The following is a 13,836-nucleotide window of genomic DNA, read 5'->3' on the forward strand; positions in this document are numbered from 1 at the left end:
GCTGCCGCTGCACACGTTGCCGATGCTGCCGCTGATTCTGCGCTTTTGGCTCACCAGCCGATCAATCCCTCTCCGCTGCCGAAACTTCCTCCACCTCGGCACGGTGCTCCTGCCGTTCTCGATGCAGGTCTTCACGAACCCAGTGCCCTTCTCGCACCTGGCGCGCTCCACCAAGCTGACGCTCTCCGTTCACCTGCTGCGCTTCACCAAGCGGAAGCTCTCCGTCTTTCCTCCGGACTTCACGAAGCTGCCGCGCTCCAGGAAGCCGCTCTTCGCACGTCCAGCCTGCTTCACGAAGCTGGCCCAGCACTTCAATCTCCAAGCGGTCTTCATCGCTCGGAGTTGCTTAGCCTAGCCAATGCTTTACCTACCGATAGTTACGATATTAAAGGTTATCGATACTAGATTCCTTCGGATTGGACATTTTAGACGAATCTAGTACTTGTTACCGTCTTCATTCAGGAATAACGAAATATTATGTTCCATGTGTCAGACTGTGAAATAAAATATTGTTGAAACGTCAGATATCTTCTGCCTGACCTCTTCATCTTTGTCCTTTTAAATCTCTAACTAATTGATTTCCTTTCGTCTGCTTCTCCGCCCCTCCCCTCGAAAAAGTACGAAAATATAAATGTTATCAAGTTTTTCGAAATAAAACACGACATAGATTTAAGAATATTGGGCAATAACAATCTCCGTTACTTTATTTCCAAATCTAGAGATGTATAAAACAAGAAATAAAGAATTAACGTAAACTAAAATTTTACTTTCCATACTTTTCCTCCTTCGTGTCTTTTTTTGATTTATTATTACAATTTATCTTAAAAACCATAAAAATAGACATTTTTCTCATATTTCGTATAATTTTATTTTTCGACGACTGCAGAATTTTTTCTATAAAAAATAATCCGTAGAAAGTGTGTAAAAATTACTTGTAACCGTGTAACATAAATACGTCGTTATTGTTAATATTCTTAACGATGCAGTCACTTTAATGGCTCGATGGTCAAGTGTACACCACCCTTTGGTATTAATATAAGAGATCCCGGTTCATAATCCAAAGTAGTTGGTGTGTCTGGTGCGAATGTCATTTTATTTTTTAACAAAGCATTTATTACAGCAACCTTTGTTTGTATAAGGCCAAATCTTAATCCTAAAATGTAGAAACAACCTGTTTAATACCATGATTCGTCAAAAACAAAGTGATTTATCACGATCAAAATTTTTTAATTTATTACTAATTGAAAATATCATTGTCGAGTTACGTTTTAATTTGACGAGATAGAATTTTCTATCGTTATCATAAATTGAGTAGGTATATTTACGTGAGAAAATACTTTGAAAAATATATTTACCAATACATATTCTTGGTCCTTCGCCAAATGGTAAATACGCATAGGGATGTCTAGTCTTTATATTTTCTTCGGAAAATCGTTCTGGATCAAATTTATCCGGGTTTGGGTATATGTTGGCATCTCGGTGAATACCAAAAACGGGTATTGTCACAGCAATTCCTTTAGGTATGACAAATTTTGTTCCCTCCATCGTCGTTTCGTTTGTGCAGATACGGTTTAGGACAGTAACCGGAGGATATTTCCGTAATGTTTCTGAAACGAATCGATAAAAATATAAAATTAATTCAAAATAATCAAATATTCGACAGATTTTCAAAATATGGTGCTTTCTATAATTAGTTGATAGATAAAGGTTTTCAATCAATTTTCTATCGAGATTCTACGTTTTTTATTATATTCTCGATAACAGAGATTTGCATAAAAGTTCACAGTTCACTTATACAACACCTTAGAAACGTTTTAATGTTTTAAATTTAACGTTGCTCGTCGTTATAGTGCAGTCACATACATACCAGAGATCACTTTATGGAGATAAGTCATTTCGTTCACAGCATCGTATGTCAGATCACCACCGTGCTTCTCCAGCTGTGTTTGAATTTCTTCGCGTACTTTGTTCTGTATATCTTGATGCATCGCTAATTCATACAGGCAGAATGTAACTGTAGTCGAAGATGTTTCAAAACCAGCCAAGTAGAAGACGAAAGCTTGTGCAGCAGCCTCCGTCATTGTCAATTTATTTTCTATTTGTACCACGACAAAATAATAATTTCGTATTATCGTTGTCCTTAATATCGAAATATTTATCAATACGAAAAGTTATTTAAACGAAAGGATAACTACTTGCAAGAGTTGCTGCTTCCGAGTTATCGTCTGCTTCCACATATCCATTTCTCATTAACTGCATCAATAAATTCAAAAAATCTTTTCGCTCGATGTTATTCGATTCTCTGTATTCCACAGTTTCTTTAAACACGTTTATAAAAAAGTTTGTGACATCTTTGTCGGTATATGGTATGGAAAAGAAATCAAAAACCTGCGGGGCCCATACGATAAGAGCGTTCCAAAGAGGCTTCGGATCAAATATCTTCTTTCCCCAATAGCGAAATTCGTTGTCCGGATTCTCCAAGCTATCGCACGTTATTCCAAATGCTGCTGACATGATAATGTCGACGGCATATCTGAAAAAGCAAGTATTGATTTACAAGCATGCGTTTATGTTCACGAATACAAGTGATCTACTATCAAGTCTATTTGTTGTCAAACCATCGGTCGATATATGATACGCGAGAAACGCATACCTCGAAAATACGTCTTTTACGTCGATCGTCGATCTTGTCTGTGCCTTTTCTTCCAAATATGTCGCTAAGGTATTTCCAATGTCTTTCATAATCGGAAACATCTGTTTAAGTTTCCCCGCAGTAAAAGTTGGTGTCAATTTTACTCTCAAATTTCTCCACTTTTTTCCAGGTAATTGAAATAAATGTCCGGACAGCGGATCCGTTTTTTCGTTACAAAAAAACCCACGATCGTGGAAATTCGTAAACTGTTTCGCCAGTACGTCTCGAATTAAATCAAGATCGTTTATAATCAAAAATGGTTTGTGAAGCATATATATACCAACAAGAGGATGCTGTTTATATCGATGATAAATATCTCCAAAAAACTCGGCTACGAAATAAAACCTTGATGATAGACACATATACGTAGCTACTCGTAAATTATGAATAACGCGCGTGTTTTTAACGTCTTTTCACATCTCCTTCAAAATGAGACCAACAAATCGTATTAACTGTACAAACTGGGAAACAATCACTGAAAACATCGTGTTCCAGTCGATTGTTACCAAACTGCAATCGATTATATTAAAGTTTACAGACATTGGCTATCCAGAGTCGTTAAATATACTCTTGATACTCTGCCGGGTCAACAACGACTTTTCTTTACCAACAATCTTATTACGTCTATGTGAAAGACGAAGATGAGATGCCGCCACGGTGCATTTCTCAAAAGCCGATAATTTTTAGAAGGTGCAGGCATTGGAGTCGTGTTAACGCTTCGAGCACCGTATGCTCTGATAAACACATAGCCTGAATTGCCGCGTGTAGCAATGGATATTATATCTAACATATTGATAATGGTTTCGTATTATTCGAGCACGTAATGTGAAAACGCTTTCATAACATTTCGTTTATAGCATACATTGCCTTTTTTAACTGTTTCATTTAACAGTAGTTGACATTTTTATAGGATACCGCATAAGATATGTCTGTGATATGTATATGATCTCGTTCGATTATTGACCGATCCAAGTTAACTAATATGCAGCTTTTGTACAATTTAATTGTACGAAATCAAAAGAATTAATTGTAAAATACGACTACGATACTAATACGAAACAATTTTCACAGTGATTGTCTTGTCAATTTTCACACTTCTTTAACGATTTGTATTCCAATACGATTTGATATTAATAAAATTCTAGTAAACAACTGTATGCAACTAATAACAACTTTCAAATAAAATGACTTTTTAATTTAAAGGTTAATACCAGCATTTTCTCGATTTGCTGAGTCGAATTTTAGAGTAAAATGATTGACATTAGCTTTATATTTATTCACAGTGATCTTACCTTGTGATCGTTTGCCAATTACAATTGGCATTATATTACCAGTAGGGAAGGTAGGTTCGACATAAAATACTCCTCTTTTCTGCCAAAATTTAAAGATATGTAGTTTGTAATAGATGTACCATCCGGCAATTATAACGCTTGAAATAGCCAAAATATCTGATATTAACCACGTAGCTAATAACATTATGCTTGATTGTCTGTAACGCAAATGCAAACATTAAGTTCAACAAAATCCGAATTTCTTCCATCAGTGTATTATTTATATTCTATCGTGTTTAGAAGATTTAACAAATTCTTTCGATTGCTTCAATATGTTGAAATATATTTATTATATATACAATATTATAACGTATATATTATATATTTATTATATATACAATATTATTTAATTCTAATTAAACAATCTTTTATACAAAGTTATAAATAAATTATTATCTTACAAATAACAATACATACTAAAAAGAATACTCAAAAAAAATTCCTAATAAATTCTTTCCAACCTTGTACGTTACTTTCAAGGAAGAATCACACTTTATGACGAATAATGATATAAAACAATTTCTACGTTCGTATCGTTGAACGCCTTACTTTACTCTACCTAGGTGTACGAACTTGTATTAAAAAGGAAGCTGTGTTTCATGTTATATAGAACTTCTAAAGTAATAGTTAACATAAATACATGTTGCACGTATTATATAAGAAATAGAATGTAATGTATCATACATATGATTCAACAATTCTCATCAATTTCTGGTAATTATCTCGATGATGTCACAAACCTAATGCCCCTAATCATATTTTCTAAAATTACGCTTTCCTTTAACAATTTTCACAATCGATATTCATATAGTAGCAATAATGGTAATTTTGTATGAATTTCTAATACATTTACATTCTTTACATTTCGTTTCATAGACAATTACACTTACGGGAGTCGGTTAGACATAGACCTAGTTAGCTATTTCCATCGATTGCTATATACACTCACTAAAATATAGTACGGCAATTTTCTAATTTGAACGAAGAATCACAGGCAAGACTCATAAAATAAATACCCGTTAAAGAGATGTTTCAACTGAAACCTGGCATCGTGACATCCATGACAATAAGTTAGTAGTAAGACATGCTTTAAAGTTGTCCAGTTACAATTGCATAGAGTCATTATTTACATATTAGTTATACATCAGCTGATTTATTTATAATACACGCGTGTATATCGCATGTATGTACATATATAATTAAATTTAAATGCAGATATATCTAATGTAGAATAAAATTAGTCTTTTATATGAAACAGTTGTAATTATCAACGTTATAAATATTTAACAAAACGCTCGATAATTTATCAACAATATGATACGAATCTCTCGTAAATGCAACGAAAAATGATGTGTCATGACTAAGACGTACGTAAATAATTATAAGTTGGACACATGGTCTGAAAAAAACACTTTCATAAAAAATTAGAACCGTCCGGAAACGATTGCAACAGGTAAACAAGAGAACCGTAAAATTGCAATTCACTGTATCATATCATAAAATCAGTTTAGGAACGATAATAAAGCGTTGTGTTATATATATTTTTGGAAAATTATTTACGTGAAATTATTTACGCTTAATGTATTATACCGAACCCGTACGCGAAACGTTTCATTATTACTTAAATCCTATTAATATATTATTACTGCTACATTCACTCAAAATTGTGTACGTACATGCGTACGTACGGACAAAAGAAATTTGATAAGATTAGAAAAGCAGCATGAATTTACAAAATCGATTTTTCTATACATAATATAGATAATGTATGTAATGATATGATGTATGATAATGATACTGTATGTATATAAATCATAATCCTTGCCCTAATTCTTACACTAAAGTTTGAATTTACGTAAAAAAAAATATATTCGAGTTTGCTGTTGATTTTTCTGAATAGATATGTGTGACGTTGAATTTTCGGATATTACCAGTATACCATCTAGACTGGTTGCCTAAATCGTAATTTATTAATAATAACATTCTGTATCTCTCCTCTTACTTCCAATTTTTCGATTGGAGATAACAATTCCATAAAAGGAAGTAAACTTTTAAAAAACTGAAGATCTGAGTTTTCTTCGCTTTTGTTGCTTATGTCCTTTTTTAATAACTCTAGCCGCTGTTCCTCTAGCTTTAAAAATTCGATATCTACATCTCTCCGCTGCTTTTTGTATTTGTATTTAGATTTTTGTGAACATTTTGAATTTGAGTGAAATCCTGGATCTAAAAATTGGGTAGGCGCGGAAGTGGAATGTTCCTGCGTACAATTCAAAGTACTTGCAAAATCATATGTATCTTTGACGTTATCATTGGAAACTTCATCAGGTTGTTCCTCGATATTATCATCGCTAATGAACGAATTATCTGGCAAATTACTTCCACCGCGAGTATGAGCTACATACTCCTTGATGAATCCCATCATTTCGAAATAAGGCCATTTGACCTTACATGGGGTCGTTGCTTTCGAGTCAGATTTCAAAGGGGGAAGCTTCTGTATGTTTTTCCTATAGCTGTCTTTTAAATTCTTCCATTTCAGTTTTGCAACAGCTCCTGAAAGCACAAAAATTTGCATTTACTTTTCGAACATCGTATTACATATTTATTATTTTTGCCAATAACAGGTATTTAGCAATTGTGATCAGTCTTTCGTTATTTGGCATTCGTTTTTCGAATAAATCAATCAACTGTATGCACGATCGTATTGAAAACATACAATGTCATATGGGACAAATTTATGTATTTGACCTTGCAGTGACTTTGAAATCTTCTGTGTTAGATATTACCTAAAAGTAACTATTTTGGAAACTATTTTGAAAACGGATTGACTATTATCCATCAAAAAACTGCGATCTTGTGTTTCGGCAATGCCATACTAGTAGTAGTATTTATGGAAAATGTCTTTTTGTGTCCTTGTGATGTACATCGGGTAACGCTAATGCGTATTCTCTATAGTATATCCTGTCTTTTGGCTAAAGATATAGAAACTTCACTGCATAAAGCAATCATTTTCATCAAATGTGTTTGTATATTACACAATTTTATCCGAGAAAGAGACAGAGATAGTGATTTAGACTACATTCGAGTAACAACAAAGTTAAATGTAGGCAATGGTAATGATAATCCTGTACCGGATGATGGTAGATGCAGTCTATTTGAATAGAACCGATAGATACTAGTAGCTATCGAAATGTTGTAGTATAAGATACAATTTTCAATCTTTTGTTCCTTCGTCTTCTCCACTTCATATTTCTTTACATTTGATTTAAAAATATATACATGTATATTATATGTATTAATTAAGATATCTTATAGGAATTCTTATGTGAGTTTCACAATTATTTGTCTTCAGTAGAACACTTAATTTAGAAGATATCCCTATCCATTTTATATACCCAATTCGATATATGTATACGAATGAAAGAAAAACTATAAATATTACAATTTATGTCAGTACAGTTGATATCTTTGTACGTGCCTTTTTTCAAAGCTACTCAAAAAAGCTCACGCCTTTTGTACGCCACCATCAATTGTTTATTACCTAGAAAACGAGTCCAGTAAACGCCATCTGCATTTAGACTCGATTACTGTTAGAACCCTTGACCTCGATAGTACAGAAAGTGGCGAGTGGCAGGAACGATCAAAGGAGTGACGACAAGACGGCAGAAAATAAATCAAATTCATAGACAGACATAGGTTTAATCGCACTGAAATAATTCGTTATATGAAATAAGTCATACACGGTTTAACGCGGCGACGCACTGCCGCTCGTTCGCTGTATTGCTTATTTCATATGGCTCGGTGTAGACGAGTAACATTTTATCGTACGACACCGTTGCGCTGCGTTAAAAGAACAGAGAAATAAAGTTCTTCTGTCTCACAAAAGAATACATACACAGGTATTTTCTTGTTGTTCCAACCTGTCCTGCCGCTGAGGCGATTTGCCGCAAGCGGCTCGTCTGAAGTCGGCCTTAGTAGTAGGAGCAGTAACAAATGTATAAAACAACTAAAAATGTATATTCTGCATTATTCGCTTTGCATTGAATAGCAAGTCAGAAGACTCGTATATGCAGTCGTAAACGAGATTTTCATAGAAATCATTTATTTAGGTTCGTAAAGTATGATATAAAGATAAACAGATCAATGGCTAGTAGATGTAAACAGATCGCCAAGCGGCAAACGGAACGGTGAACGTTTGGTTATATTTGTAAATGTGTCACAGATTCACACATATGGACAGAATTCAATTCGCTAGTACTGGCAGTTTTTTACGAATATCTAGAAAACTAAATGAGTGCGACATTTTCCTATGAAGAAAAAGTTATTCAAAACGTCGATTTTCGCAATATACTTAAGAATCGTCGAAATCGGTTAAGAAATTATTAATCTACAAGTGTATCCATTAATAATTATGTTACTAATTTAATTACGTAACAATATAAGAATAGAATAAACATTTTACCTGAACAATTACACTGCTTTCCTACATCTTCCCATACCAGGTCTGTGATAGACTTATTTTTATAATCTTTATGATTATCTTGCCATAAAATCGGCCTACATTGCACTTCAGTTATTAAACATTCGATATCAAAATAATTCTTCGTACTCATTATTACTACTTATTTGCTGTTTGGATAGCTACTAAAATAACAAACATAATAGTAGAAGACAGAACGACAAACATTGGTCCCCTCTCTGCCGCTCACTGTTACCGCGTTGTCGCTCATCGTTAGTTGCTGCGTATGGCCTATGTCACATAAATCTGTGGCAGCCTCTCAACCAGCTTCGCAGATTGCCCGCAACGACGCCACTTCACGGTACAGTGCACGGGATTATAGCGACAGTCGATATCTAAAATCTAATACTCTCTCACTACGCGAAACAGTAGAAATCTACCTTAATTTTGCCTGGTCTGCTAAATTACCACCATAAGAAACACTGCATACCTCCAAATTGTCATGTTTAATTTTAATTTAATCGGCAAAATCTCATCGATATGATACAAAAATTCTCACACAAAAAATGTTGCAATTTAAGAAATTATACTATTGTATTGCGAACTATAAAGCTGCCAAATCTCATCAAAAAAAAATTTCAATAGAGCTGACCATTCACGTGCTACAAATCTCAACAACTACAATAATCTGCCAAATGTATTCCCAGAAAAATTGTAAAGGAAAGATATGGACCTAATTGGCTCTCTCCCCCTTTTCTTATTTCTTTTTACTCTTGACATTTCTCCTCCCTTTTCTTCTTTATCATAATATTAGGTCATCCCATAAATTCGTGCCGACTTTTGCGTATACATTTCATGTGTCGATTTACAAACGTACGGCGATAAGGGACCAATGCACTTGAGCTTAGCTGATCGAGAACAGGCTAGAGCAGATTTTCGTGGGTATAAGATCGTAATATAGCGAACACAGTGACTTCTAACAGTAAAAAATCATGAGTGAAATGCGTATCCATTTTCGACATCTCGTGTTATATGAATTTTGGAAAGGAAGTTCTGTAACAATTGCCACGAAAAACATATGTGTTGTTTACGGAGAAAATGCGCTTTCATCTTGCACCTGTAGGAAGTGGTTCCAACGTTTTAGAGCTGGGAATTTCTGTTTAGAAGACGAGGAACGCTCCGGGCGTCCTCTTCAGACAGACGAAGATAAAATTCGGGATCTTGTTGAAAAATCACGAAGTGATACCATTAATTCAGATAAATATTGCACTCAGTTAGAAAAATTAAGGGAAGCGCTAGCTGAAAAACGACCAGGTTTAGTGAATAGGAACAAGGTTATCTTCCATCACGACAACGCTAGACCGCATGTTGCGAAAAGCGTTACAAAAAAATTCTCTGAATTTAATTGGGAAATTTTACCACATCCCCCACGTTCCCCAGACATTGCCCCATCTGATTACCACCTGTTCAGAGCATTACAACACTTTTTAGTAGGTAAAAAATTTGAAAATATTGACATTCTCAAAAATAGCCTAGAAAATTATTTTAAAGAAAAACAAGAGAACTTTTATCAAGATGGAATAATGGCCCTACCAGAAAAATGGGAAGAAGTTGTACAACGAAAGGGGGATTACATTTTTTCATGAAACTGAAAGGTATGTAAACAATCTTATCATATATATCATATCATATTATTTTATTTCAATCAAAAATTGTATCACCATTAGGTGCCCTATATATTGATATATTTTCTTTAATCAAATAAAACTACTAAATGCAGGTATCTACGTTTTCAATTCATACATTTTGTTCGTCGTAATTTATCGAAATATATTGAATCAGATGACGCGTGTTACATTCTATTCGCATCTCCCCGGTCAGTCTGATATTATTTCTTTATTTGAAAGACAATAAGGTCGACTTGTCACAGTACACGCTCGACGTTACCGACGAGTTTTTTTTGTTTGACGCTAAGGGTAAGAAAATATGTTCCAACGAAAAATAGAATTGTTTTTCTTCTCCTCTCTAATTTATAATTTGTATAGACGTTCATTTAACTGTTACCTTATTAATAAACATCTATTCGTACTTAATACCAACGGGGTTCCCAAATTCTGTCGACTAATTGGAAGTATTAAATTATAGTCTACGATCATATAGATTTATGTGATCGTGCTATAGTCGAACACACATGTAGATATTTCATTCGAAACCGCATAATTTCAAATACGTCGGTAACAATGGTTGATTCGAATCAACTGTTGTTCAAAACAATTCAAACTAAATTGGTTTAGTATGTTCATCCATCATTATAGAAAAGTAATTTTTTATCCTTATTTGTTAAAAATGTTTTAAATATATAATAAACAGTTATAGAATATTAAACTTAGAATGGAAAAAATAGCAAATTTTCAACTCTAGAAATGTTTTTGCTTTGTTTATGCAATGTTTGTGCTTTGATAGTAAACAGTAGCAACTATTGAATTGCTATTAAGATGAAAAAATTTCGTGGACTCTCCCGAATAAAATGTCACATATCTTAAGCATTATCAAAACAATACTGTCTTTTCTATTAACTAGGGAGTCAATATTTAAAGTACAGAATTGTAATTTTTAAATTTGATTTTAAGCGAACAAGCATGCGCAAATTCATAGAATAAATAAAGGTTAGAGAGGATGTTTCGGTCGAATTATGACACGAAGTTAGTAACAACCTCTAGGTTCTACAATTACAACGACATTAATGTATGAATTATTTAGATTAATGTGTTATTTATATATTAGATTATTTATTTATAATGCATGTCGTTATTATATATAGTTAATATTAATTTTACTTAATATTAATAGAAAGATTAATATTAATAGAATAAAATTAGTCTCTTATATAAAACAGTTCTAATTGTTAACTTTATATATATTTAACAAAATTTATTAAGATTACGATTCGATCCTCTTGAAACTATGCGAATTTAAAAATTATTATTAAACAAAATCTATTCAGTTTATTATAACCAAGTTTCTTATCATAGAGTCGTATAGTATGAGATCAATAAGTTGGAAGGTTTCGTGACGAAACTTTCGTCAGAGTATGAGATCGAGTTGATTCAGAAAGTTTTTAATCTCGTGGTTGTAAGTGTTGTTAATTAGTGTGCTATCAAAATATATTGTTTTGTGCGTAGGTAACGCTGCGTCTATAACACAATAATGAAATGCGTAATATCTTGAAAAATCCATGAATTAATGAATAAGGAAATATATGCTCCTGTTCATATTACATTAGTGAAAATGTCACATATATATGAATGATTAGAGTATCTTACTAATTTAATACTTTAATAACTTCAAAGAAATAAAAATTGATTCGTATATTTTGCAAGAGAGAGAGTGACTGATTTCTCAATTTCCATAATTTCGACGAAAGATGATGTGTCATAGCCGAATCGTTCGTAAATCATTATAAGTTGGAAATACTGTAAAGATCATTGAAAAAATAGTTCAATAAAAAATGAGTTCCGTCTGGAAACGATTACAACGGGTAAACAAGAGAGCCGCGAAATTTCAATTCACCGTGTCGTATCATGAAGTCAGTTTAGAAACGACAACAAAATGGTGAGTGATATATATGTATTTTTTCAACATTATTAACGCGAATCAATATTTATCGTACGTGATTCTTTTTGTGCTTAATATATCGTAAGGAACACGTACACGAAATATTTCATTATTACATAAAATGCTATTAATATATTATTATTCAAAACTTTGTATATACATGTATTTACAAATCAATTTGAAAAGGAATTATTATACTAAATTAGAACATTGCAGAAAAAGAGTAACATTCTGTCATTTCACACAAGCATAGGTACTTACACAATATAACTGGTTTAAGATATTAAATATCCATTACAAATAAATAAATACTTATGACTCTGTGACAATATTTATAGTAAACAACAATGTGAAAGAATAATTGATAAAATGTAACTCTTATCATTAATTATAGCTTTACCTCTATAGCATATTTATGTATATAACATATTTTAGCTGTTTTGTATATAAGATATGTGATGCATACAAATATTATTAGAAACTATTTTATATTACATAAACATACATAAATACACCAGAAACTATATTGTAACATTATATAGGAAGCCAAACAAACTAAGTGTTGTATGGACAAGACGTAGTAGAAGAGTTAGTTCAGAACCACTAGATTGGGAACCTAGCTTAAGTGATCCACTAAAAGGTGTTATTAGTTGGGCAGTTCCTGATAATCATACAGTTTCTGTAACTTTGTTTAAAGATCCAAGGACCCATGAATTGGAAGATAAAGATTGGACATTTGTCATCGAAGATGTAAGAAAGAATAGATACAGACATTTGCAAATATTATTATGTTAAATATGGATTAATACATTAATATAATACAACTAGGTTTCTTCTACTGGTAAAAGACGACATGTAGCTGCGACAAATATAAATATGAAAAAATATGCGACATTAGAATCTAGTCAACAACAGCTTAAATTGGATTTAAAGCCAACATCAAAAAAAATTGTTAGTGCTGCGCTAGAATGTACTTTATCTTGTGTTTTCTTAAGAGAAGGAAAAGCAACGTAAGAAAATGTTTTTTAAGCTTTGATTTATAGTTAATTAAATTTAATATTCATTATAATTTTCAATCAGGGATGAAGATATGCAGAGTATGGCTAGTTTGATGTCAGTTAATAACAATAGCGATATTGCACCTTTAGATGATTTTGATAATGAAGATATACCGGAAGATGTTGAAGAAGTATCAGGAAAAAACATTGATGAAATTTTAGATATCTCTGCTCAGCTTGACTTAATGACAAGTAGTCTTACTGAAAGTGAATTACCTAGTACTCCAATAAGTGGTATGAATTAAATATTAATCACTTGTTTTGTGCAGAGGAAAGATGACTAGTCAAAGGAATGCGAGTCTGATTGGTTGTTTCTGATAGACCCAATTATATGTGTCGGAGATGAAAGAACACCGGAATTTTGGATAATCCCGCAACATTGTAATCTAGAGTCTACTATAGCTGTAATTAAGCAATTGTAGTTATTCAATCCAATTGTAATTGTTCGCGAGTTGTAATGATGAGCTTGGGCTCGAAGCGACAGCCAGTCGCCGAACGTAGCCGCGGTCACGGGATGAACGTTTTGTCTAACAAAGGTATGGAGTAATTCTATAGCTCTCCTTAAGAGAAATATTTGTGGCGGCATGCGACAGTAAACATTCCAACAGTTTCTGTCCCGTGGCTCGCCACACGCAGACCCTATTCTTCGAGCAAGATGATTGCCAGATGTCGATGCGTCTCCGC

At 33.1% G+C, this 13,836-nt stretch overlaps 4 protein-coding genes across 7 annotated transcripts in view; 2 read left to right on the plus strand and 2 right to left on the minus strand.

Annotated features, from left to right (window-relative positions):
• LOC105680665 overlaps window positions 1-805 on the plus strand; it is a 6,731-nt gene extending 5,926 nt beyond the window's left edge. The window contains exon 3 of the mRNA XM_012384738.3: window positions 1-805. Coding sequence (XP_012240161.1) covers window positions 1-405 — 405 coding nt within the window. The 3' untranslated portion in view covers window positions 406-805.
• A 46-nt stretch (window positions 806-851) lies between these two features.
• LOC100743789 (cytochrome P450 6a2-like) lies at window positions 852-5,430 on the minus strand. Its single transcript, XM_012384790.3, has 7 exons — window positions 4,485-5,430; window positions 3,985-4,181; window positions 2,654-3,023; window positions 2,196-2,533; window positions 1,868-2,095; window positions 1,356-1,607; window positions 852-1,153 (listed from the first exon to the last, which is right to left on the minus strand). The coding sequence occupies exons 2-7, from the start codon at window positions 4,166-4,168 to the stop codon at window positions 987-989; spliced, it is 1,539 nt and encodes a 512-aa protein (XP_012240213.1). The 5' UTR covers window positions 4,169-4,181; window positions 4,485-5,430; the 3' UTR covers window positions 852-986.
• Window positions 5,431-5,564: 134 nt separating this feature from the next.
• Window positions 5,565-8,769, minus strand: LOC105680674. The gene is made up of 2 exons (XM_012384791.3): window positions 8,483-8,769; window positions 5,565-6,573 (listed from the first exon to the last, which is right to left on the minus strand). The coding sequence occupies exons 1-2, from the start codon at window positions 8,631-8,633 to the stop codon at window positions 5,966-5,968; spliced, it is 759 nt and encodes a 252-aa protein (XP_012240214.1). The 5' UTR covers window positions 8,634-8,769; the 3' UTR covers window positions 5,565-5,965.
• A 2,755-nt stretch (window positions 8,770-11,524) lies between these two features.
• The window catches only part of LOC100743899 (EH domain-binding protein 1), a 10,564-nt gene continuing 8,252 nt past the window's right edge, over window positions 11,525-13,836 (plus strand). For all 4 annotated transcript variants that reach the window (XM_003488894.4, XM_012384792.3, XM_012384793.3 and 1 more), the window contains exons 1-4: window positions 11,525-12,091; window positions 12,637-12,844; window positions 12,923-13,104; window positions 13,175-13,386. In XM_003488894.4, coding sequence (XP_003488942.1) covers window positions 11,988-12,091; window positions 12,637-12,844; window positions 12,923-13,104; window positions 13,175-13,386 — 706 coding nt within the window. In that variant the 5' untranslated portion in view covers window positions 11,525-11,987. The remainder of the gene's footprint in view (window positions 12,092-12,636; window positions 12,845-12,922; window positions 13,105-13,174; window positions 13,387-13,836) is intronic.

The sequence above is a fragment of the Bombus impatiens genome, unplaced genomic scaffold, assembly GCF_000188095.3.
Source record: "Bombus impatiens unplaced genomic scaffold, BIMP_2.2 scf_0296, whole genome shotgun sequence".
NCBI classification, from domain to species: Eukaryota; Metazoa; Arthropoda; class Insecta; order Hymenoptera; family Apidae; genus Bombus; species Bombus impatiens.

What these genes read in the sequence shown, in the direction of transcription:
- LOC100743789 (XM_012384790.3), bottom strand. Translation starts at nt 4,168, where the DNA reads ATGTTATTAGCTACGTGGTTAATATCAGATATTTTGGCTATTTCAAGC. An exon ending in AATTGGCAAACGATCACAAG is followed by an intron (nt 3,024 to 3,984) that starts GTAAGATCACTG and finishes TTTATTTCGTAG; the next exon opens with CCGAGTTTTTTGGAGATATT. An exon ending in GGAAGCAGCAACTCTTGCAA is followed by an intron (nt 2,096 to 2,195) that starts GTAGTTATCCTT and finishes TGGTACAAATAG; the next exon opens with AAAATAAATTGACAATGACG.
- LOC105680674 (XM_012384791.3), bottom strand. Translation starts at nt 8,633, where the DNA reads ATGAGTACGAAGAATTATTTTGATATCGAATGTTTAATAACTGAAGTG. An exon ending in AAAGCAGTGTAATTGTTCAG is followed by an intron (nt 6,574 to 8,482) that starts GTAAAATGTTTA and finishes TTGTGCTTTCAG; the next exon opens with GAGCTGTTGCAAAACTGAAA.